The sequence below is a fragment of the Balaenoptera ricei genome, chromosome 15, assembly GCF_028023285.1.
Source record: "Balaenoptera ricei isolate mBalRic1 chromosome 15, mBalRic1.hap2, whole genome shotgun sequence".
NCBI lineage: Eukaryota > Metazoa > Chordata > Mammalia > Artiodactyla > Balaenopteridae > Balaenoptera > Balaenoptera ricei.
The window spans coordinates 63,126,225-63,148,464 of record NC_082653.1 but is presented as its reverse complement, the minus strand read 5'-3'; the positions used below and the strand labels follow the sequence as shown (position 1 = coordinate 63,148,464).

General features: G+C 39.6%; 1 protein-coding gene across 1 annotated transcript in view; it reads left to right on the top strand.

Moving 5' to 3' along the window:
- Positions 1–3,574: 3,574 nt before the first annotated feature.
- PDXDC1 (pyridoxal dependent decarboxylase domain containing 1) overlaps positions 3,575–22,240 on the top strand; it is a 57,646-nt gene continuing 38,980 nt past the window's right edge. Inside the window, exon 1 of the mRNA XM_059898173.1 lies at positions 3,575–3,771. Coding sequence (XP_059754156.1) covers positions 3,751–3,771 — 21 coding nt within the window. The 5' untranslated portion in view covers positions 3,575–3,750. The remainder of the gene's footprint in view (positions 3,772–22,240) is intronic.

Below are 22,240 nucleotides of genomic sequence, written 5' to 3'. Positions count from 1 at the left end.
ATTTGCAGGAAATATAGAGAACAGAGGAAAACCCAGACTAAGGGAAATTCTAGAACGATAATCTGGTGTCTTCAACAAATAAATTGCAAAGGAGGAAAAATGTGTAGGAAAACCTACAGATTAAAAGAGACTAAAAAGATATATAGATATAGATACAGATATAGATTAAGGTGGGGCTTTGTTTTTGTTTTTAAAGATGAAGCTAAGTTGTAGTGTTTAGGGATGCATCTTTGGGTGATAAAACTACAAAGAAAACGTAAGTGCATGATTACTATAAATGTGGGAAAGTGGTTATTTTTTCTTGGGAGGGGACTGGGATTGTTTTGGGGCTTATGGAGTATCTGAGAAGGTTCCTTTCATGGGGAGGATGGTGATTATAGGGTGTTAGTGATTATAGGGTGTTAGTCAATGACAATTCATTTCTTTTAAGTTGTTTTCTATATTTTAACAATAGAAAGATTAAAAAAAAATTGTTAGTGAACTTGGTGTAACTAATGAAGTAAGGTAGGATACAAATTGTCTCAGGGTTGCCACCTCAAGTCGCCTTGAGGGACTGCAGACTTCTCTCTCAAATTTTTAAAATATTAAAAAATGATTGCAATCTATTTTTTACAGGCAATTTACATTTTTTAATTCATAAGAGAAAATGCATGCAAATGATAAAAATTCAAATAGTGCAGAAGAATATAAAATGGAATATTGCCATTTCTTTCCTTTCATCTCCAAACTCCTAGTCCCATTCCTCCAAAGCCTTTACCGTCTACTTTGTAAAAAAATATCCTTATACCTGTTTCTTAATTCGGAAAGAATCTATTGACTCCTTACTATAAAAATGAGAAATTTATTGCCATTTGCATCAGCTTTCCTGTCTTCTCCAACTCCTGATTTTTGTTAATTTTATTTCTTCCGAGGTTTCATTTATGTCTTTAAATATTGTAGTTAAAACTTTGAATATTGATTTAGCCCTTTTATTTACTATTTTAAATGCTTTTGTTTGTTTATTTATTTATTTATGCCCGCGTTGGGTCTTCGTCCCTGCGCGCAGGCTTTCTCTATTTGCGGCGAGTTGGGGCTACTCTTCCTTGTGGTGTGTGGGCTTCTCATTGTGGTAGCTTCTCTTGTTGCGGAGCACGGGCTCTAGGTGCACGGGCTTCAGTAGTTGTGGCATGTGGGCTCAGTAGTTGTGGTGCATGGGCTTAGTTGCTCCGCAGCATGTGGGATCTTCGTGGACCAGGGCTCGAACCCGTGTCCCCTGCATCGGCAGGTGGATTCTTAACCACTGCGCCATCAGGGAAGTCCTTGATTTAGCCCTTTTAGAGAGTATCTACTTACTTCCTGGAATGAAGTTGAGGACATTAGTGATCCCCCTTACGTTCCTCTTCACCTCGCCTCTTCCTGCCCACTTTTTGGTAATTTATTATTTTTACATAACCATGGTGAATAATAACTATATCTTCCGTATGTGAAATTTGGTTGATTCTAAAACTTAAAGACTTAAAAACAACATCTACAATATGGGTATGTAAATATTATTCAGGATACAACAAAAATCATGTGAATGGACCCAAAAGGAAAAATAACCACAAACTTCCTTTATTTGGTTTGCTTTTTGCCTGTTAATCAGGAAAGGTCTATATCAGAACATATAAGCCAAATTGTCCCCACAATGAGTGGTTTCATGTTCTGGCTTCCTACAATATTTTCCTCATCTCTCTCTTCTAGCCCATAGAATGCCACATTATAATTTATCAGCTTACATATCTATCTACAAGGCAAGTGGTTTTAATTTCTTTTGACAGGAGTGTGTGTGTGTGTGTGTGTGTGTGTGTGTGTGTGCCCAACTTGATCTTGAAAGCTATGCAATGCTCCCCAGAAAAATGCACTCATGCAAAATTTAGAGCATAGTTTCAGGAGTTTCACAGACTTCCCCCTGGGTCCCAAAGTAAAAACCTCTGCCCTAAACAGCATTTTCTTAAGGGCAGGATCTTGTATTTCTAGCCCCTAACTGTCCAAGATGGCAGTCGATAAACATTTGGATAAATATTGAATGAACCAATTATTCCCACTTTCTTCATGTTGGCTTTTAAAGTCTACTTTTAAAATAGAAAATGTAAGTTTCATCTCTCTAGTATTTGTTTTGTAGAATCTACTTTTTAATATAATCCAGATACTTGGAGGTGTCTTTAAAAATCAGGAGTTTTTAATGATACCCAGGCTGAGGTGTTAAGGGGTGAAACGTACTGATGTCTGCAACTTTGGAACGTATCAAAACATAAGACGTATTGATGGATAGATAGATGGATACTTATGTAAATATCATATTTGTAAAGCAAATACAGGTAGATGTTCATTGTAGGATAGGCATATGGGTGTTCATGGTATAACTCAACTTTTCTAAATGCTTGATAATAACACGTTGGAAAAGGTGACTTATTTAGCTCAAAGAGGTACATTCCACTTTTACATCTTGGAAGACATAAATCTATCATCCTTTTCTGTTTGCAGAGCTCTGTGGAGGATCTGAATAGTTCCCACTGTACACAAAGCTTCTTTTGGTTGAAAATAATTTTATTAACATAACTGGGCAATTTATCTAATACAGTTTAGAGACCTCAAATAATATAATTACTACACTGAAAATGTAACCCAGTCATTTACACAGATTTTGGAAGAGAGGCGCCCAAAACAGGAGAGAAGAGATATGGTTTTGCGGTTGTAATGTCATCGGTGTTCCAGTGGTGAATTGTTTTACGGACTGTAACCGTGATAGACTAGTTCATTTCAGTTTTCCTCATTTAGAGGTAAGAATAAGGAAATTTATGTCCTCTCTTATTCCCTGGAAATACCTTATGATTATACAGGAGGGGTGGAAGCGGTTATAGAGGCAGTATGTGTAGTGTACAGACGCTGGGGTCAGGGTGCTTGGATCCTACCTAGATTGGCACTGTGAAATGGAGATAATAATGATCTCTACATCACAGGGCTGTTGTACCATAAAATGGAATAGCAGCAACTGATCTATTATTATTACCTAACAAGTCATAATTGTGGCCTGACACGAAGAAAGAGGCTGAGCCAGTTGTCTCAAAGTCGTTTCCGTCTAGAATTCTGCGGTAAGGTCTGAGACAAATACCTCCGCTCTGATCAGCGCCTTTTCAGAGTAGCGGTCACTGGTCAGAGAGTCCAATACCTGAAACCCGCGAAGCCCTGAGCACCTAGGAAACCACCGAAGCTGCGCGTGCGCGGGGGCGCACGCTCGCCCCGCCTCTCCGTGGTGAATGGCCTGTTCCATTCCTGAGGAATGTCGATAGCGGGGGGAACTTGGAACACTAGGCCCGGAAGTACAGGTGCGTTACTAGTATCTCCAGCATTTTGCTACATGAGTGATGCCTTGTAATTATTATACTTCTACTCTGACTCCCGGACAGGCTTCTGAAGAGAGTTTGGAACGGCTCCACCATCCATTCTCCCCCTCTCACCTGGGAACATTTGGGCTGGCCAGAGTGACGGCCCGGTACGGAAGCCTGGAGGGCCCCGCCCACACCGTGGGCCCCGCCTCCTCCGCCTCCCCGAGACCCGCTTTCCCCTCCCCGCGGCGCCGCCAGGAAGTTCTTTCTCATCTCCGCCCCGCCGGCCGCGGGCGAGCGGGACGTCAGCGCTGCCAGCGTGGAAACGGCGGCGGGGCGCGGGAGGCGGAAGTAGTGCCCGGGATCGCCGGGCCTCCATCGGGCTCTACCGGCCGCCTCAGCCATGGACGCGCCCCTGGAGAAGGTCCGTACCGGGGGTGGACGCGGAGCGGCGGCCCGAGGCCCCCGACTGCGGGGCGCCTGTTTCCTGGTCGCGAGCTGCCATTGTGACCGGGGAGGGGGCCGGGGGCTAACGGGCCCACCTGAGGAGGCCTGGTCGCGAGGGCGTCCGGCCCGTCGCTCGAGGCTGGGGCCTGGTCACGTCACGGGGCCGGTGGTCTCTGGGGTCCCCGTAGGCCGGGAGAGGCTGCGCCGGGTTCTGCCCGGGGCCGCGAACGACCCGGAACCCAGTCGGGGGCCGCGGGGCCGACCTTGGGGCCTGCGAGAGCTCGGCTCACCCTCTCGGATGACGGAGCTAACAACTTGCGGCCGCAGAAGCGCCTGGAATGAAGCCCCAGTTGTTTCGGAGCCAAATGGAAACCTGTAGGTCGTCTGTGGTCTCCAAGTTAGGAAGGGAGAGGTGCAAGCAGTAATTTGCCATCTTCAGCGAGCCTAGGAATCACCTGGGGCCCTTGGTAAAAATCCAGATTTTCAGTCCTCGGGTCGGAGCCTCGGGGGGCGGCACCGGGATCTGTGGGTTTAACGAGGTCCCCACGTGATTTTGATGCAGTAGTTTGAAAGACCCCTGAGGTCCAGAAAGGGGCGGGGCTTCTGTAGATTGTGAATTTCGTTTTTGGGGATGCTGCTGCTCCACAACTTTCTGGCTCCCCCTTTCCGTGGCGAGGGGAGACCCTGAGGTCAGTCGGAAATCCACTGGTAGCAGCGTTTTACTCTGGTTTCCTCTTGGGGGAACAGCAGCGTGATGTACCTGGCTGACCGCTCTGGCATGTGAAATGGATTCTAATTGTCCCGGATTTAGGGCTAGTAAACGAGAACCAGTGCTTGGATTTCTTCACGGATACCTACCTTCAGACCCTGACTTTCTGCCCTCCCTCAAAGTCCTTCTTTCTTTTCAAGCTTGGGAGTCCGCTTGTCCAGATCCGGTTTTTCATATATGTGGAATTCAGGAGCAGTGCTAGTGTTTCAAGACTGCTTTATTTTAATTTTGAACTGGCAGAAGTAACATATTTTCTCATTTTTTCAGTGCAGCAGCTGCTGTGGATTTGTTCACTTGTCACTGGAGAGTTGAAGGGAGTAATTGTACAAGTTGAGCCAGATGTCTTCATATGCACACAGTGGTATAGCCTACGCCTCCGTTGTTTCTCATATATTGGGTGGAAGGAATCAAGAAAGGACAAAGATAATATGTTTTTCTTACACCGCCTCTGTGGTGAATGTTACATGTTTTTCTGTCTAGGAATAAAGTCTTCCCAGGCTTTTGATGAGCACAGTGTCTACCTTGTGGTACTTTGAGTTTCAGTCTAAATCAGTGATTCTCAACCACCAGGCTGTTTTGTTCCCCAGGGGATATTTGGCCAACGTTTGGATACACTTTTGATTGTCACAATCAGGCGTTAGGAAGGGGCTGCTGGTACCTAGTGGGTAGAGGCCAGGGATGCTGCTAACATCCGACATTGCACAAGACAGACCCTGTACCAGAGAATTATCAGTAGTGCTGAGGCTGAGAACCCCTGGTCTACACCGTGTGTGGACCAGTAGTTGAATACAAACGCCAGTGGTTGAATACAAAATGATGCTAAAAATGTCCCTTCAGTGTTGTTTCCTTTCCAGTTTCATAAAGAAGATGGGAGGGGCTTTGTGGCATTTCACTTAGAAACCTAAAGAACTGGAGTGTTCTTTCCTCCAAAAGTAGTTCGTTATAGGCAGATCTGCAAAACAGAATGGGTTGGAATCCTTCATATATTACTTTTCTGGTATTTGATTACTAGATTACAGTGGTTGCTCCCTAAATGTTAATTGATGATAAAAGATCTTAAACTCTTCAAATGAAGATCTGAAGAGGTACTGAAACTCCAGCGTGCTTAAGCCTGGCACATTCGCAAAAATTGCAGGGATCTTTCAGGAATTCAGAATGTGTGGGCTGGAAGTCTCTGCCTTAGGCCAGTGTGTAAATTCTGAATGTAAGTTTTTCAGAACTAGTACTGTGTCTTATTTTTATATTCCCTGAAGGAATACAGGGCTTTACTTGTAATGAACAATTTCTCTTGGTGCTAAGTGGGCAGAAAAGAAAAAGCATTGCTGTAATATGAATGTTGAAAATTTTGTGTTGTGAAAAATAGTTTGAATCAAAGCAAAACATTGAATTGTGTCCATTATTCTGGTTTCTCTGAGGAATAGACTGCTGGGTTAAATTCTACATTGCTAGTATAAATTTAAGAACTATTTGAGCAGTTCTGAAGGATCCCATTTAAACTAATCCTTGCATAATTCAGACTGGCTACAGAAACCACAATGTTATTTGATACCCATCCTCTAAAATTTCAAGTAATCTCTCTCACTCTAAAATGTAGTGTGCTATCATTGTTTAATAGAATCACTCAGTACATTTCCTTTGCTCCAAATATAATTTTGTACCCTTGCTTTTTCTTTAAGTAATATGTAGACATGCAGACCTGCGATGACAGAGCCATTTTCTTGCCTTGATTTGCTTTTCTTTCACAATATATGTTTTCTTTTTGTATTCGAAATTAGTGACATCCAGAGAAACTAGAGATAGGTTAATTATAGGGACAAGGAATTCAAACTAGAAGAGTAAGGCGCCTCAGCCCCCCCAATACTGTATGTCCAACTCGTAAGGAACAAATCTCACAGTGTTTACTTATGTTAATATCCAAGTTTAAAAATGCCACAGGAAGTAATAACGCTGATGCTGAAGATCTTAATAAGGTATTCAACACACCTACACAACACCTGTTAGTAAAAACCTGCTACTTTAAACTTGTAGAACAGCCCAGATCTTTTCCTGCTGCTTGGAAAAATCTCATTCTTCCTGGGTATTATGTTTAGACAAGGTGTATAGCAGTTTGTTTTGCACTTTTAATTCCAACCTTGAGTAAACTTAGAGCAGATGTCTCAACCTTGGCACCACTGACATTGGGCTGGATAATTCTCTATTGTAGGAGGCTGTCCTGTGCACTGTAGAATGTTTAGCACCGTCTCTGGCCCCCACCCACTAGATGCCAGTAGCATCCCCTCCCCCCAGCGTGACAACCAAAAACACCTCCAGTTGAGGCAGTTGTCCCCTGGGGGTGAGAGGATCCCCTCTGGTTGAGAACCACTGACTTAGAGAATCTAGAGCTGCACTGTCCACCAGCCACATTTTTAAAAAAGATTTAATTTATTTATTATTTTTGGCGGCGTTGGGTCTTTGTTGCTGCGTGCAGTCTTTCTCTAGTTGCGGCCAGCAGGGCTACTCTTCATTGCGGTGTGCGGGCTTCTCGTTGCAGAGCACAGGCTCTAGGTGCACAGGCTTCAGTAGTTGTGGTGCATGGGCTTATTAGTTGTGGCGCACAGGCTTAATTGCTCTTCGGCATGTGGGATCTTCCCGGACCAGGGCTCGAGCCTGTGTCCCCTGCATTGGCAGGCAGATTCTAAACCAGTGCGCCACCACGGAAGCCCCACCAGCCACATTTGGCTATTTAAATTTAAATGTAATTAATTAAAATTAAATAAATTTAAAATTCATTTCCTCAGTCACATTAGCCACATTTCAAGCGTTCAACAGTCACAATGTGGTTTGTGGCTGCAGTACTGGGGCAGCACAGATAATAGAAATGTTCACCACAGAAAGTTCTATTGGATAGTGCTTTAGAGCGGGGCCAATTTATTTATTGGTCCGTATATCTAATTCTTGTCTCTAAAAGAGGCAACCTCGACCCTGTTTCTGACCTAAATAATTACAACCAAACCCATTTTTTACTGTTGTACTCATCCTGAGCTAAGTCCCCCCCTACCCCCTTGGACCTGATTTTGGAAAATTCTGTTACCACCTTACTGTTTATAAGGAGCAATAGGAGCTGCGTGGATGGAACATTGCTGATCATTACTGATAAGGACGACCAGAATTTCTGTTCCTGCTCTTTACTTAAAAAGCTCATGAAAAGAACCCCTACTAGCCAAGCTTGAAATGACCAGTTTCTGTGATAAGCCTTTGTAGATCCCTCTCTTACCTAGAATAGAAGGACTTCCGTGAGGATATGATAGCCTATAATGTTACCATTCATTTAAAGCTGATCTCTATATCATCATGATTGAGGGTTTTGCATACAGGTGCATGGTGCCTAAGGCAGTAAATGATTATCAAATGCTGGGTGTCAGGGAAAATGAAGTACAAAGTTCCTGATCCTAAAAATTTATGGCGTTGGTGGTTCTCGATTTATTCAAAATTTCAGCTGTAGTTAGCAGAGCTGTTGGTGGTCCCCAGTCCTGTGTGTTCCACCTTATCTAGAATTATAAGTTATAATTATAGATAGCAGTTGCTTGAGCTTAAAGTCATCTGTTTTCACCCGAAGCAGAAACCTGTTTTTACTTAAATTTTTTATTGCTGGCCAACTATGGTCAAAGCCCAGTGCTGAGTGCTGAGAGAGACACAAGGTGAATAAGACATGATCCCTGGGAGAGGTTACATTATAGTAAGGGGCATACAAGTTTAGGCAAAGCCTTGTATAGCAAAGAAGGGTAAAAAGAATCCCAGGAATTAAGAAACAAAGGGCATCGAGTGAGTGACCAGGAAAGAGTATGTGGAAGAGATTCTTTAGGTAGAATATTTAGTTCAGAATCATGGCTTTTCTAGGTTTGTTTTAAATGTAAATATAATGTAGATTTTTACTTTATAATATGTTTGTGCCTAATGTTATTGCTGGTAGAACATAAGAGAAAGGAAGCCATTTTACCTTTTAAAGTTAGATAGAGAAAATATGCCTCCAGTCACTTTGAAAATGTTTAAAAATTCCTTTCAGAAATTTAATTTATCTAGCTTAAATTAAATCCATTCTCTCCAAACAATAGTCAAGGGCCATAAAACTATTTTGAGTTTAATATTTTGTTTATTTAATTTCTGTTACTATTGCAGTAGTTTTTGTTTTTTGTGGCAAATGCTAAGTGTTTAGCTGCCTTAAGGTTAGTTAGTCCTTGAGGCCCAGCCTGGGGCCCTGTCCACTTTTTTTTCCCCTAGCGCCTGTGGAAAAGGCATTCTGAGTTTCAAATGACTGAGGGCAAAGTAAACCTTTCTGAGATCTTTTTCCTATGCGCAGAAAAACAAACAGCAAAGTAAAGCCTTCAATTTGAAGGTGGAACTCAGGGACATTGAACATCTTGCTACAATGAGATTTTCAGGAGCCTAGTGAGACTGAATTACTTATTAGACTGGACATTGTATTGGGTGCAGTCATATGAAATCGCTGTTTTTGTCCCCTAGAAATATCTGGATGTTGGCAGTTTCACACAGTTTACAGTTTTACAACAGTAAAGGTCTGAAGATACATAGAAGGAAGGAATTGATGCGTTCCTTTCCTTAGAATTATTATTTTTAAGATAAGGTTGGCAAGATTAAACCTGCATAATTCCAATTCAGTTTTGAAAATAATGATATTGATAAGGGTAATGGATATCTTTATCTTTCTGAATTGATCCCCCAACAAATCCTAGGAAACACCTTCTTTAAGAAGCATATCTTAGTGACTTATTTTTTCCAGTGACTATAGCATGTTTTGCTTTAAGCAATTTTCTTTTTGTTCCAGAATAAGTATGTGATTCCAGATAAACTAGTAAACTTCTTAGAAATAGAGCTTGCCTGTTGTGGTATTTTTCCATCCGTGTAGTTATCGGCAAACACTCATAATAAAATGTCTGAATGAACTATATGTAAAATAGATAACTAATAAGGACTTTACTGTATGGCACAGGGAACTCTACTCAATACTCTGTAATGGCCTATATGGGAAAAGAATTTTAAAAAGAGTGGATATATGTATATGTATAGCTGATTCACTTTGCTGTACACCTGAAACTAATGCAACATTGTAAATCAACTATACTCCAATAAAAATTTAAAAAATAAAAAATAAAATAAAATGTCTAAGTGAATTGATTCTCTTGGAATACATTTTTTGAAATTTAGACTTTGATCTCTGGCCTTCCCATCATGTATCTTAAGGCAAGTAAATTGAATGCCCCTTTTTTCCTTCTGTGTACTTCTATTTTTTTTTTTTTTAACTGTTTTATTTATTTATTTATTTTTGGCTGTGTTGGGTCTTCATTGCTGCACACAGGCTTTCTCTAGTTGTGGTGAGGAGGGGCTATTCTTTGTTGCGGTGCATGGACTTCTCATTGCGGTGACTTCTCGTTGTGGAGCACGGGCCCTAGGCGCGAGGGCTTCAGTAGTTGTGGCACACAGGCTCAGTAGTTGTGGCACACGGGCTTAGTTGCTCCGCAGCATGTGGGATTTTCCAGGACCAGGGCTCGAACCCGTGTCCCCTGCATTGGCAGGCGGATTCTTAACCACTGTGCCACCAGGGAAGTCCCTGTGTACTTCTACTGATGCCAGGTTTGATCTGGTGTTACTAACTTTGCTGCCTCCTTATTGCTACCAGATTTTCCCCGCTCTTTTGTATATTTTTGCCCCTTTTTTTCCCTATATGTTGTTTTTTGCCTCTTTTCATGAGGGATTTGTAAGTTTAAATACTGACACCTCATGCAATATTTGCAAATCCCTTTTCAACTAAAATATTATGCTTAATGAGCCAATAAGTACAGTATGTCTTCATGTTCTCACACACTCAAGCGTAAAGTCCACACTCAAGCATAGTTAAAAATAAGATTTTCCAAGAGTATCCAATTCTTAAAAGACAAACATAGACGAAAGTGCCTTGTTCTTAATTAAATACTTTTCTGTTGGAACTACACAAAAGTATTTACAGATGTAGAAATTGAGGCTCCAGTGAGTAAGTCAGGTTTGCAAGGTGCTATTATTACCTTGGAGAATCCATACATTTTCTCTCGTTGTTGACCCGTAAGGAACAGCTGTGTTCCTGAAGCAGCTGCTGCTGTTCTTATTGCTTCTCTGAGATGTGTAATATTTGGGGCACTTGTTTAGTGCTAGACAGCAGAGCTGTCTTTGTGTTTTCACCTGGGAGGAAAATATATGGTTTTTGGAGAGTTGATACTTGCATGCTTATCACTATCCAGGATTAACCTTGCTTAGAAAGCTGTGGAAGGCAAAAGAGTAGGTGAAATGTTAGAAACATCAATTCAGAGCTTTATCTGATCACGTTGATCAATTGAAGAAAGGTAGTGATTTGTTTTTTATTGAAGTATAGTTGATTTATAGTGTTGTGGTAATTTCTGTGTAGTGATTTTTTTTTTGTAAGTCTAATGCAAATGTTGGAAACTAGCATTTGTTAACATCAAGCCCTTCTATCTGGTACGATCAGCTGGTATTCTCACATGCTTTAGTTTTTCTTCTGTCAATAGTCCTAGAACCCCCCAAAATGAACATTCCTCCCCTGAAAAAAGTTTATTGAAACATGGTATTGTATACTTCTATTATTAATGAATGTTGTGATTTATATATTTTAAAATTACTATTTAAACTTCCCCTTTTCTGGACGTTGCTTCTTTTTAAATGTTTAGCTCTGCGTTTTTCAAATAGCTAACAGTTATTCATATACCATCTTTGTGAATTTTGTCACAGCAGTTACCACTTGTACTGTTATTTGCTTAATATTTCTTTTCAGTCGACTAAATCAATTCGACCTCCTTCTTTAAAATTGAGGAACAATTTATATACAATAAAAATATGCACTTTAATTATACAGTTTGAGTTTTGGCAGTTGTGTATAGTCGTATAACCACCAGCATAATCAAGATATGGAACATTTCCATCTCCCTAAAAAGTTCCCTTGTGCCCTTTTGCAAGTGGATCCCAGATCTGCTTTCTGTCACTACAGCCCTTTTTTTTTAAACTTAGATTTGTGCTAAACAATAATGTTTATGAATTCAGGGTTTAAGGTATTATTTTTTCCCTAATTCATGTGAAAGTAAATCATATAGTTTTTGGTCACACTTTGGTAGGCTGGTTTAACTTAAGAAAATGTATACAAGAGCTTGATTAAGCATTTGAAAGCTGAGAAAATTTTAAGTGACTGGAGAGCAGTAGTTCCCAAATCTTAGGCCCTAAGATTTTATTATTCTTCTGCTGTAGTTTCCACTTTTGAAAGGTTATTATAAACAACTTCTCAGTTAATAAACTTTATTAACAAATGATTGTTTATTCCATTACTAATAACTGGATGTTAATTTTCAATAACATCCATTAAAATAGTGTGGGTTTTCCCCCCCCAAACTGCAGGTTACATCCTATATATGAGATGTCAAATCAATTTAGCAGGTCATGACCAGCAGTTTTTTTTTTTTAATGAAGTAGAATAAAATGATAAATATAGTGTGTTCTGAATAATACGGGTAAGAATAGTACCAGTGTTACCTCATAACTAAGTTGATATATTTCTAGCCAAAAGCAAAAATAAGTGATTTTTTTCATTAACCCATGTTGCCTTATTCCAAATAAATTTATAATTTCCTACTAGCTTGAAAAATAGAGAATTACTTCCTGACCTCCTTTACTGTTTTATTTTGCATTTGACTTTCAACTTTTTTCCTCCAACATTTAAATTGTGAGAATTTTAATGATATTTTAACATTACGTATATACTATTTCTTCTTCTGATAGTGGCAGGATATTTTAATATTTAATATTTAATATCCCACACTGACTGAAAGTGATGGAAATCAACTAGTATAAAAATGATTGTTGAAAAGATGCTTATAAAAGGATGAATGGTGAGGCTTGTTTTACAAAATGAGCTGTCTAGTTCTGTGACAGTTATCATATGAACAATTGAATGGTTCTCCTTAGGAGTTTTGAACTTGCTTTAAGCCATGCCATGCATCTATGTTAGACGTAATTGAAGCAAAAATACTGAATCCACTTCATTACACAGAATCGACATAGCTGAAATATAATTTACAAATTTGCAATCTAATGACTAACAGTCTAATAATGGTTTCTGAATCTTCAGTAGTGAACATGTGGTAGTTTTGTAATTAGAAAGTGAACCTGTGGATATACACACTCCATAGGTGCACAGGCTTCAGTAGTTGTGGCACGTGGGCTCAGTAGTTGTGGCTCACAGGCTCTAGAGTGCAGGCTCAGTAGTTGTGGCACACGGGCTCAGTTGCTCCGTGGCATGTGGGATCTTCCCGGACCAGGGCTCGAACCCGTGTCCCCTGCATTGGCAGGCAGATTCTTAACCACTGCACCACCAGGGAAGTCCCCTAGGCCCCAGATTTTTAATCAGGTCACTGTACTCAAGATTTAAATGAGGGGGACTTCCCTGGTGGTGCAGTGGTTAGGAGTCCGCTCCGCAACAAGAGAAGCCACCGCAATGAGAAGCCTGCGCACCGCAATGAAGACCCAACGCAGCCAAAAATAAAAATTAAAAGAAAAAAGATTTGAATGAGGGAAAATGTACTCAGGTATATTTATAGGTAGGAAAAGAAGTCTCTTGTAGCAATACTGTGTGATCTTGAGCATTGAGACAAGTGCCGTGGGCAGTACTTGCACTGCGGTGCACTCCTTTCAAATTATATGTCGTCTTTCATTTTACCTTATAACTCATAAACAGCCACCACTGCAAACATTTGCATGGCCTTCGCTAGGTGGAATACTGGTTTAAGATATGAAGTAAACATTGTAGTAAATGCTAGGGTAACTGTACATCCTGGTTTGCCCAGGACTGTCCCAGTTTGTACCTGTTGTCCTGACTTAATTATTAATAGTATTGCCTTGCACTCTTAAAAATGCCCTGGGTTTGGGTGATAAGTTTATGGTTGGGGCTGTTGCAGAATAGAAATTTTACCTATAGGGAGAGTCTTCTGATATACTAACTTTATCTAGGTGAAAACATCAATCAAGCAAGGATTATCTTTATTTGTTTTTTAATTAATTAAGTTATTTTATTTTTGGCTGCGTTGGGTCTTCGTTGCTGCATAGACTTTCTCTAGTTGTGGCGAGCGGGGGCTACTCTTTGTTGTGGTGCGCAGGCTTCTCATCGCGGTGGCTTTTCTTGTTGTGGAGCATGGGCTCTAGGCACACACGTGGGCTTCAGTAGCTGTGGCACGCGGGCTCAGTAGTTGTGGCTCGCAGGCTCTAGAGCGCAGGTTCAGTAGTTGTGGTGCATGGACTTAGTTGCTCCACGGCATGTGGGATCTTCCCGGACCAGGGCTCAAACCCGTGTCCCCTGCGTGGGCAGGCGGATTCTTAACCACTGCGCCACCAGGGAAGTTCCAAGGATTATCCTTAAAATGAGACCTTACTTAGCTCTAATTATGGTTCTTGAGACAAGAGCTTTTTCAAAGTGTGAGTTGCTTTGTTTACTTTTTTGATGAAATTGAGGAGCAGTATTGCCTAGTGGTCAAGAGCACTGGTTCTAGAGTAGTACAGACCTTGTTTTAAATTCTGGCTCCAAAGCATACTAACTCTGTGCCTTTGGGTTAGCCAGGAAGTAATGCATGTAAAGGTGTTAATTAGATGATGCTTGAATATAGCAAGCAACTCAGTAAGTGTTAGTAATTATTAAGGATCACAAATCTTATTGAGCCCTTTTTCTGTGCCTGTGTTAGATGCTAAGGGTTGAAAAAATATGACATTCTTCTGGGAACCTGGCATAGAATACTATTTTTTTTTCTTCCCTCAATATTGTAAAACAGCCTCCTTCTAAATACCGAATAATGGACATCTTTATTCAACTTAATTCTTCACTCATTTTGGTTTGTGTCTGGCTGTTGCCCTGCTGTTATTTATTAACATTTATCACACAAGTACTCTGGCACTGTAACAGGTACTGAGGATATGAAATGTGAATAAGAAAGTAGTTGCTGCCCTTAGTAGAAGCTTATGGAGGCATGGTTTAAGGAACCAATTTATAAATATTTTTCTTAGAGCATTTCTTGACTTAAGGCCTAATATCTTGCAACTGGATAACATTTATACTTTGGATTATCCCATTAACACAAGCACATGAGGGTCTACGTCATATTCACATTTAATTGATTCAAATTTAACTAAAAGTGCTATTTTCCCTACCCACCCACTACCCACTCCCCACTGTCCCCACTTCACTCCCTACAAGAGAGTAGGAGCAAGAACAATTTAAATGTCAGCCTTTCCATTCAATGAGTGTGTGCTTGCTCTCTCTCGAGAGACTCGGATGGAGAAATGTGACGCTGCACTTCCCTCTTGCCTCTCTCAGTGTAAACATCTTGTCATCACATGTGATTCTGGTGTTTAAAAATAAGTATTGTCATATGAAGTGGCTTCTAAACTAAGGCAACTATTTTGTCTATTCTTTTTTTTTTTTTATACTGCAGGTTCTTATTGGTCATCAATTTTATACACATCAGTGTATACATGTCAATCCCAATCGCCCAATTCAGCACACCACCATCCCCATCCCACCGCAGTTTTCCCCCTTGGTGTCCATATGTCTGTTCTCTACATCTGTGTCTCAACTTCTGCCCTGCAAACCGGCTCATCTGTACCATTTTTCTAGGTTCCACATATATGTGTTAATATACGATATTTGTTTTTCTCTTTCTGACTTCACTCTGTATGACAGTCTCTAGATCCATCCACGTCTCAACAAATGACTCAATTTCGTTCCTTTTTATGGCTGAGTAATATTCCATTGTATATATGTACCACAACTTCTTTATCCATTCGTCTGTCGATGGGCATTTAGGTTGCTTCCATGACCTGGCTATTGTAAATAGTGCTGCAATGAACATTGGGGTGCATGTGTCTTTTTGAATTATCGTTTTCTCTGGGTATATGCCCAGTAGTGGAATTGCTGGATCATATGGTAAATCTATTTTTAGTTTTTTAAGGAACCTCCATACTGTTCTCCATAGTGGCTGTATCAATTTACATTCCCACCAACAGTGCAAGAGGGTTCCCTTTTCTCCACACCCTCTTCAGCATTTGTTGTTTGTAGATTTTCTGATGATGCCCATTCTAACTGGTGTGAGGTGATACCTCATTGTAGTTTTGATTTGCATTTCTCTAATAATTAGTGATGTTGAGCAGCTTTTCATGTGCTTCTTGGCCATCTGTATGTCTTCTTTGGAGAAATGTCTATTTAGGTCTTCTGCCCATTTTTGGATTGGGTTGTTTGTTTCTTTAATATTGAGCTGAGTGAGCTGTTTATATATTTTGGAGATTAATCCTTTGTCCGTTGATTCGTTTGCAAATATTTTCTCCCATTCTGAGGATTGTCTTTTCGTCTTGTTTATAGTTTCCTTTGCTGTGCAAAAGCTTTGAAGTTTCATTAGGTTCCATTTGTTTATTTTTGTTTTTATTTCCATTACTCTAGGAGGTGGATCAAAAAAGATCTTGCTGTGATTTATGTCAAAGAGTGTTCTTCCTATGTTTTCCTCTAAGAGTTTTATAGTGTCCGGTCTTACATTTATGTCTCTAATCCATTTTGAGTTTATTTTTGTGTATGGTGTTAGGGAGTGTTCTAATTTCATTCTTTTACATGTAGCTGTCCAGTTTTCCCAGCACCACTTATTGAAGATGCTGTCTTTTCTCCATTGTATATCTTTGCCTCCTTTGTCATAGATTAGTTGACCATAGGTGCGTGGGTTTATCTCTGGGCTTTCTATCTTGTTCCACTGATCTGTGTTTCTGTTTTTGTGCCAGTACCATATTGTCTTGATTACTGTAGCTCAGGGAGTCTGATTCCTCCAGCTCCGTTTTTTTCCCTCAAGACTGCTTTGGCTATTCAGGGTCTTTAGTGTCTCCATACAAATTTTAAGATTTTTTGTTCTAGTTCTGTAAAAAATGCCATTGGTAGTTTGATAGGGATTGCATTGAATCTGTAGATTGCTTTGGGTAGTATAGTCATTTTCACAATATTGATTCTTCCAATCCAAGAATGTGGTATATCTCTCCATCTGTTGGTATCATCTTTAATTTCTTTCATCAGTGTCTTATAGTTTTCTGCATACAGGTCTTTTGTCTCCCTAGGGAGGTTTATTCCTAAGTATTTTATTCTTTTTGTTGTAATGGTAAATGGGAGTGTTTCCTTAATTTCTCTTTCAGATTTTTCATCATTAGTATATAGGAATGCAAGAGATTTCTGTGCATTAATTTTGTATCCTGCAACTTTACCAAATTCATTGATTAGCTCTAGTAGTTTTCTGGTGGCATTTTTAGGATTCTCTATGTATAGTATCGTGTCATCTGCAAACAGTAACAGTTTTACTTCTTCTTTTCCAATTTGTATTCCTTTTATTTCTTTTTCTTCTCTGATTGCCATGGCTAGGACTTCCAAAACTATGTTGAATAATAGTGGTGAGAATGGACATCCTTGTCTTGTTCCTGATCTTAGAGGAAATGCTTTCAGTTTTTCACCGTTGAGAATGATGTTTGCTGTGGGTTTGTCATATATGGCCTTTATTATGTTGAGGTAGGTTCCCTCTATGCCCGCTTTCTGGAGAGTTTTTATCATAAATGGGTGTTGAATTTTGTCAAAAGCTTTCTCTGCCATCTATTGAGATGATCATATGGTTTTTATTCTTCAATTTGTTAATATGGTGTATCACATTGATTGATTTGCATATATTGAAGAATCCTTGCATCCCTGGGATAAATCCCACTTGATCGTGGTGTATGATACGTTTAATGTGGTGTTGGATTCTGTTTGCTAGTATTTTGTTGAGGATTTTTGCATCTATGTTCATCAGTGATATTGGTCTGTAATTTTCTTTTTTTGTAGTATCTTTGTCTGGTTTTGGTATCAGGGTGATGGTGACCTCATAGAATGAGTTTGGGAGTGTTCCTTCCTCTGCAATTTTTTGGAAGTTTGAGAAGGATGGGTGTTAGCTCTTCTCTAAATGTTTGATAGAATTCACCTGTGAAGCCATCTGGTCCTGGACTTTTGTTTCTTGGAAGATTTTTAATCACAGTTTCAATTTCGTTACTTGTGATTGGTCTGTTCATATTTTGTTTCTTCCTGGTTCAGTCTTGGAAGGTTATACCTTTCTAAGAATTTGTCCATTTCTTCCAGATGGTCCATTTTATTGGCATAGAGTTGCTTGTAGTAGTCTCTTAGGATGCTTTGTATTTCTGCGGTGTCTGTTGTAACTTCTCCTTTTTCATTTCTAATTTTATTGATTTGAGTCCTCTCCCTCTTTTTCTTGATGAGTCTGGCTAATGGCTTATCAATTTTGTTTATCTTCTCAAAGAACCAGCTTTTAGTTTTATTGATCTTTGCTATTGTTTTCTTTGTTTCTATTTCATTTATTTCTGCTCTGATCTTTATGATTTCTTTCCTTCTAACTTTGGGTTTTGTTTGTTCTTCTTTCTCTAGTTCCTTTAGGTGTAAGGTTAGATTGTTTACTTGAGATTTTTCTTGTTTCTTTAGGTAGGCTTGTATAGCTATAAAATTCCCTCTTAGAACTGCTTTTGCTGCATCCCATAGGTTTTGAATCATCGTGTTTTCATTGTCATTTGTCTCTAGGTATTTTTTGATTTCCTCTTTGATTTCTTCAGTGATCTCTTGGTTATTTAGTAACGTATTGTTTAGCCTCCATGTGTTTGTGTTTTTTACGTTTTTTTCCCTGTGATTCATTTCTAATCTCATAGCGTTGTAGTCAGAAAAGATGCTTGATATGATTTCAATTTTCTTAAATTTACTGAGGCTTGATTTGTGACCCAAGATGTGATCTATCCTGGAGAATGTTCCTTGCGCACTTGAGAAGAAAGTGTAATCTGCTGTTTTTGGATGGAATATCCTATAAATATCAATTAAATCTATCTGGTCTATTGTGTCATTTAAAGCTTGTGTTTCCTTATTTATTTTCATTTTGGATGATCTGTCCATTGGTGTAAGTGAGGTGTTGAAGTCCCCCACTATTATTGTGTTACTGTTGATTTCCTCTTTTATAGCTGTTAGCAGTTGCCTTATGTATTGAGGTGCTCCTATGTTGGGTGCATATATATTTATAATTGTTATATCTTCTTCTTGGATTGATCCCTTGATCATTATGTAGTGCCCTTCCTTGTCTCTTGTAACATTCTTTATTTTAAAGTCTATTTTATCTGATATGAGTATAGCTACTCCAGCTTTCTTTTGATTTCCATTTGCATGGAATATCTTTTTCCATCCCCTCACTTTCAGTCTGTATGTGTCCCTAGGTCTGAAGTGGGTCTCTTGTAGACAGCATATATATGGGTCTTGTTTTTGTATCCATTCAGCAAGCCTGTGTTTTTTGGTCGGAGCATTTAATCCATTCACGTTTAAGGTAATTATCGATATGTATGTTCCTGTGACCATTTTCTTAATTGTTTTGGGTTTGTTTTTATAGGTCCTTTTCTTCTCTTGTGTTTCTCACTTAGAGAAGTTCCTTTAGCATTTGTTGTAGAGCTGGTTTGGTGGTGCTGAATTCTCTTAGCTTTTGCTTGTCTGTAAAGCTTTTGATTTCTCCATGGAATCTGAATGAGATCCTTGCCAGGTAGAGTAATCTTGGTTGTAGTTTCTTCCCTTTCATCACTTTAAGTATATCATGCCACTCCCTTCTGGCTTGTAGAGTTTCTGCTGAGAAATCAGCTGTTAACCTTATGGGAGTTCCCTTGTATGTTATTTGTCATTTTTCCCTTGCTGCTTTCAATAATTTTTCTTTGTCTTTAATTTTTGCCAATTTGATTACTATGTGTCTCAGTGTGTTTCTCCTTGGGTTTATCCTGTATGGGACTCTCTGTGCTTCCTGGACTTGGGTGGCTATTTCCTTTCCCATGTTAGGGAAGTTTTCGACTATGATCTCTTCAAATATTTTCTCTGGTCCTTTCCCTCTCTCTTCTCCTTCTCGGACCCCTATAATGCGAATGTTGTTGCGTTTAATGTTGTCCCAGAGGTCTCTTAGGCTGTCTTCATTTCTTTTCATTCTTTTTTCTTTAGTCTGTTCCACAGCAGTGAATTCCACCATTCTGTCTTCCAGGTCACTTATCCGTTCTTCTGCCTCTGTTATTCTGCTATTGATTCCTTCTAGTGTAGTTTTCATTTCAGTTATTGTATTGTTCATCTCTGTTTGTTTGTTCTTTAATTCTTCTAGGTCTTTGTTAAACATTTCTTGCACCTTCTCGATCTTTGCCTCCATTCTTATTCCGAGGTCCTGGATCATCTTCACTATCATTATTCTGAATTCTTTTTCTGGAAGGTTGCCTATCTCCACTTCATTTCATTGTTTTTCTGGGGTTTTATCTTGTTCCTTCATCTGGTATATAGCCCTCTGCCTTTTCATCTTGTCTATCTTTCTGTGAATCTATTTTGTCTATTCTTAACTGAAAAATCTGTTCAATCTTATAGGAGAAGTTAGCCGTGTTGAACTTAGAGCCAGTATGTTGATATCCAATATGCCATGCCTTCCTAAGGGGTTTCAGAGGTAATATGACAACCCAAGAATCAAGCTGACTTTAGATTCTTGGTCCTATAAGAGAAGTCAAAATTAGTAGGAGTCTGAATGGCTTCTTTCAAAAAGCGTATAATCTAATTGGGGAGAATACCTATACTGGAAAGATCATCTATAAAACAATTCACAGTAAAGGATGTAAAGAATCGTGAGGATGAATGGCAGTTGCATATTAGAATGGCCCCAGTTACAAGCCTTCCGTCCTGTTGTCCCCATAAATACAATCATTTGTCAAGCAGTGAGTCCAGATTTTTGGTTTAGGAAGAAATGGTATCGATATCATTAGGGGGGATGTGAACATGTAAAAATGGTTTTATCCATAGGGGTTTCTTGGAAGTAGTGAATTGTGATTTAATAGGTAGGTAGAGGTGGATAAAAGGTACAAGGACATTTCAGATGGGGCAGATGTTATAAGCATGAAACATGGAGGTGTAATTGATCAAGCAAACTGTTTATCTTTTCATTTGGCCAGATGATCAGGGATTGATGTGTCACAGGAGATGAGGGTGGTAAGGACCATGACCAGCAGACTGAGGAGCAAGAGCAGTTCTCTTGACCATTATCTGTTCCTCATCCTACCCTGAATTGTTAACGGAGAGCAGGGAGACCCTTTTAGATTACTCTCTAACCCATCTGGTGCTTACATTTAAATCGTGATTTTTATTGGAAACACCTGGGTTTTTTAATTTTTTTTTTCTCTAGTGTAAAAATCAGATCGGATGTGGCTATGTGATTATTTTCTAATCTCTTGTAGAATCAGTGTGATGTAATAGAAAGAGACAGAAACAAATCAGGAAGCCAGGGTTCTGGCACCTCTCTGTCATTTATTAGTTCCATGAGCCTAGGCAAGTCAGTGTACCTCTCTAAGTCTTAGTTTCCTCTCCTCTAAAATGTTATACCAGAATCAGAGGTTTTCATGCTTATACTTTTTTTTCTTCTTTTTAATGAAACTTTTTACAAGTGAAACTTTACTCAAAACCCTATTGTTAAAAACAGCTGATCTCCTTAAGGCGGAGCAGAGAGGTAGCAGCTCCAACTGGCTACCCAACCCTTTCTCCTCAAAGTTCTTTCCAGGAGTCTTAAGGCTGAGAAGAACACAGGTGGGAAATCCCTGGACTAGACCCCTAAGGTCCCTTCTAGAATTAATATTTTCTGATACTTACATTGATAAACAGTAGAATTTCTTTAAAAAAAAAAAACAATTTTGAGGAGGTAACACAGTACTAAAGGTAATATACACTCACTGCACATCTACATTGTATAAACTATTACGAGGTACAAGAGACAATATGAAGAGAAAAGCAGATAAATACACTTGAAGTGTATTTGAAGAGTAAGGGGAGACAAAAGAGAGCTTCTGTGATTGTTTATAACCCAATTCATACTATATAGAGATTCAAGGCAACAAGATTGTCTCTCTCAAAATTTTTACGGAGATGCAAGAAGAAAGAAAGGAAAATGAGTGTTTCAATTCTGTAAGAATTTTTAAAAATTTGTTTTGTTTATGTTTCGAATGGGAGGTAGATGTACACGTGGTACTAAAATCCAAAAGGAACAAAAAGATATGAACTAAAAAGACTCCCTCTGACCCCTGTAGCCATTCTTTGGAGGCAATCACTATTACTAGCTTGTGTAAGTGTCCCAGAGTTTTTAGAAGCACTTGCAGATCTTTGAGCGTATTAGTTTCCTGGGGCTGCTGTAACAAATGAGCACAAACTGGGTGGCTTAGAACAACAGAAATACATTCTCTCTCAGTCCTGGAGGCCAGAAGTTTGAAATAACTGTCGCGGGGCTGAAATCAAGGGCTGGCAGGGCCGCGCTCCCTCCAGAGGCTCACGGGGAGTGTCCCTTCCTTTCTTGTTCCGGCTTATGCTGCTTGCCAGCCATCCTTCCCTGTTTGGTGGCTCCATCGCTCCAGTTTCAAGGCCAACATCTTCAAATCTCTCTCTGCTCTGTCTTCACATAGTCTTCTCTCTCTGTGTGGTCTCCCTCCAATTCTCTCATGTGGATACATGTGATTGAATTTAGGGCTCACCTGGATGATTCAGGGTAATCGTGCCATCTCA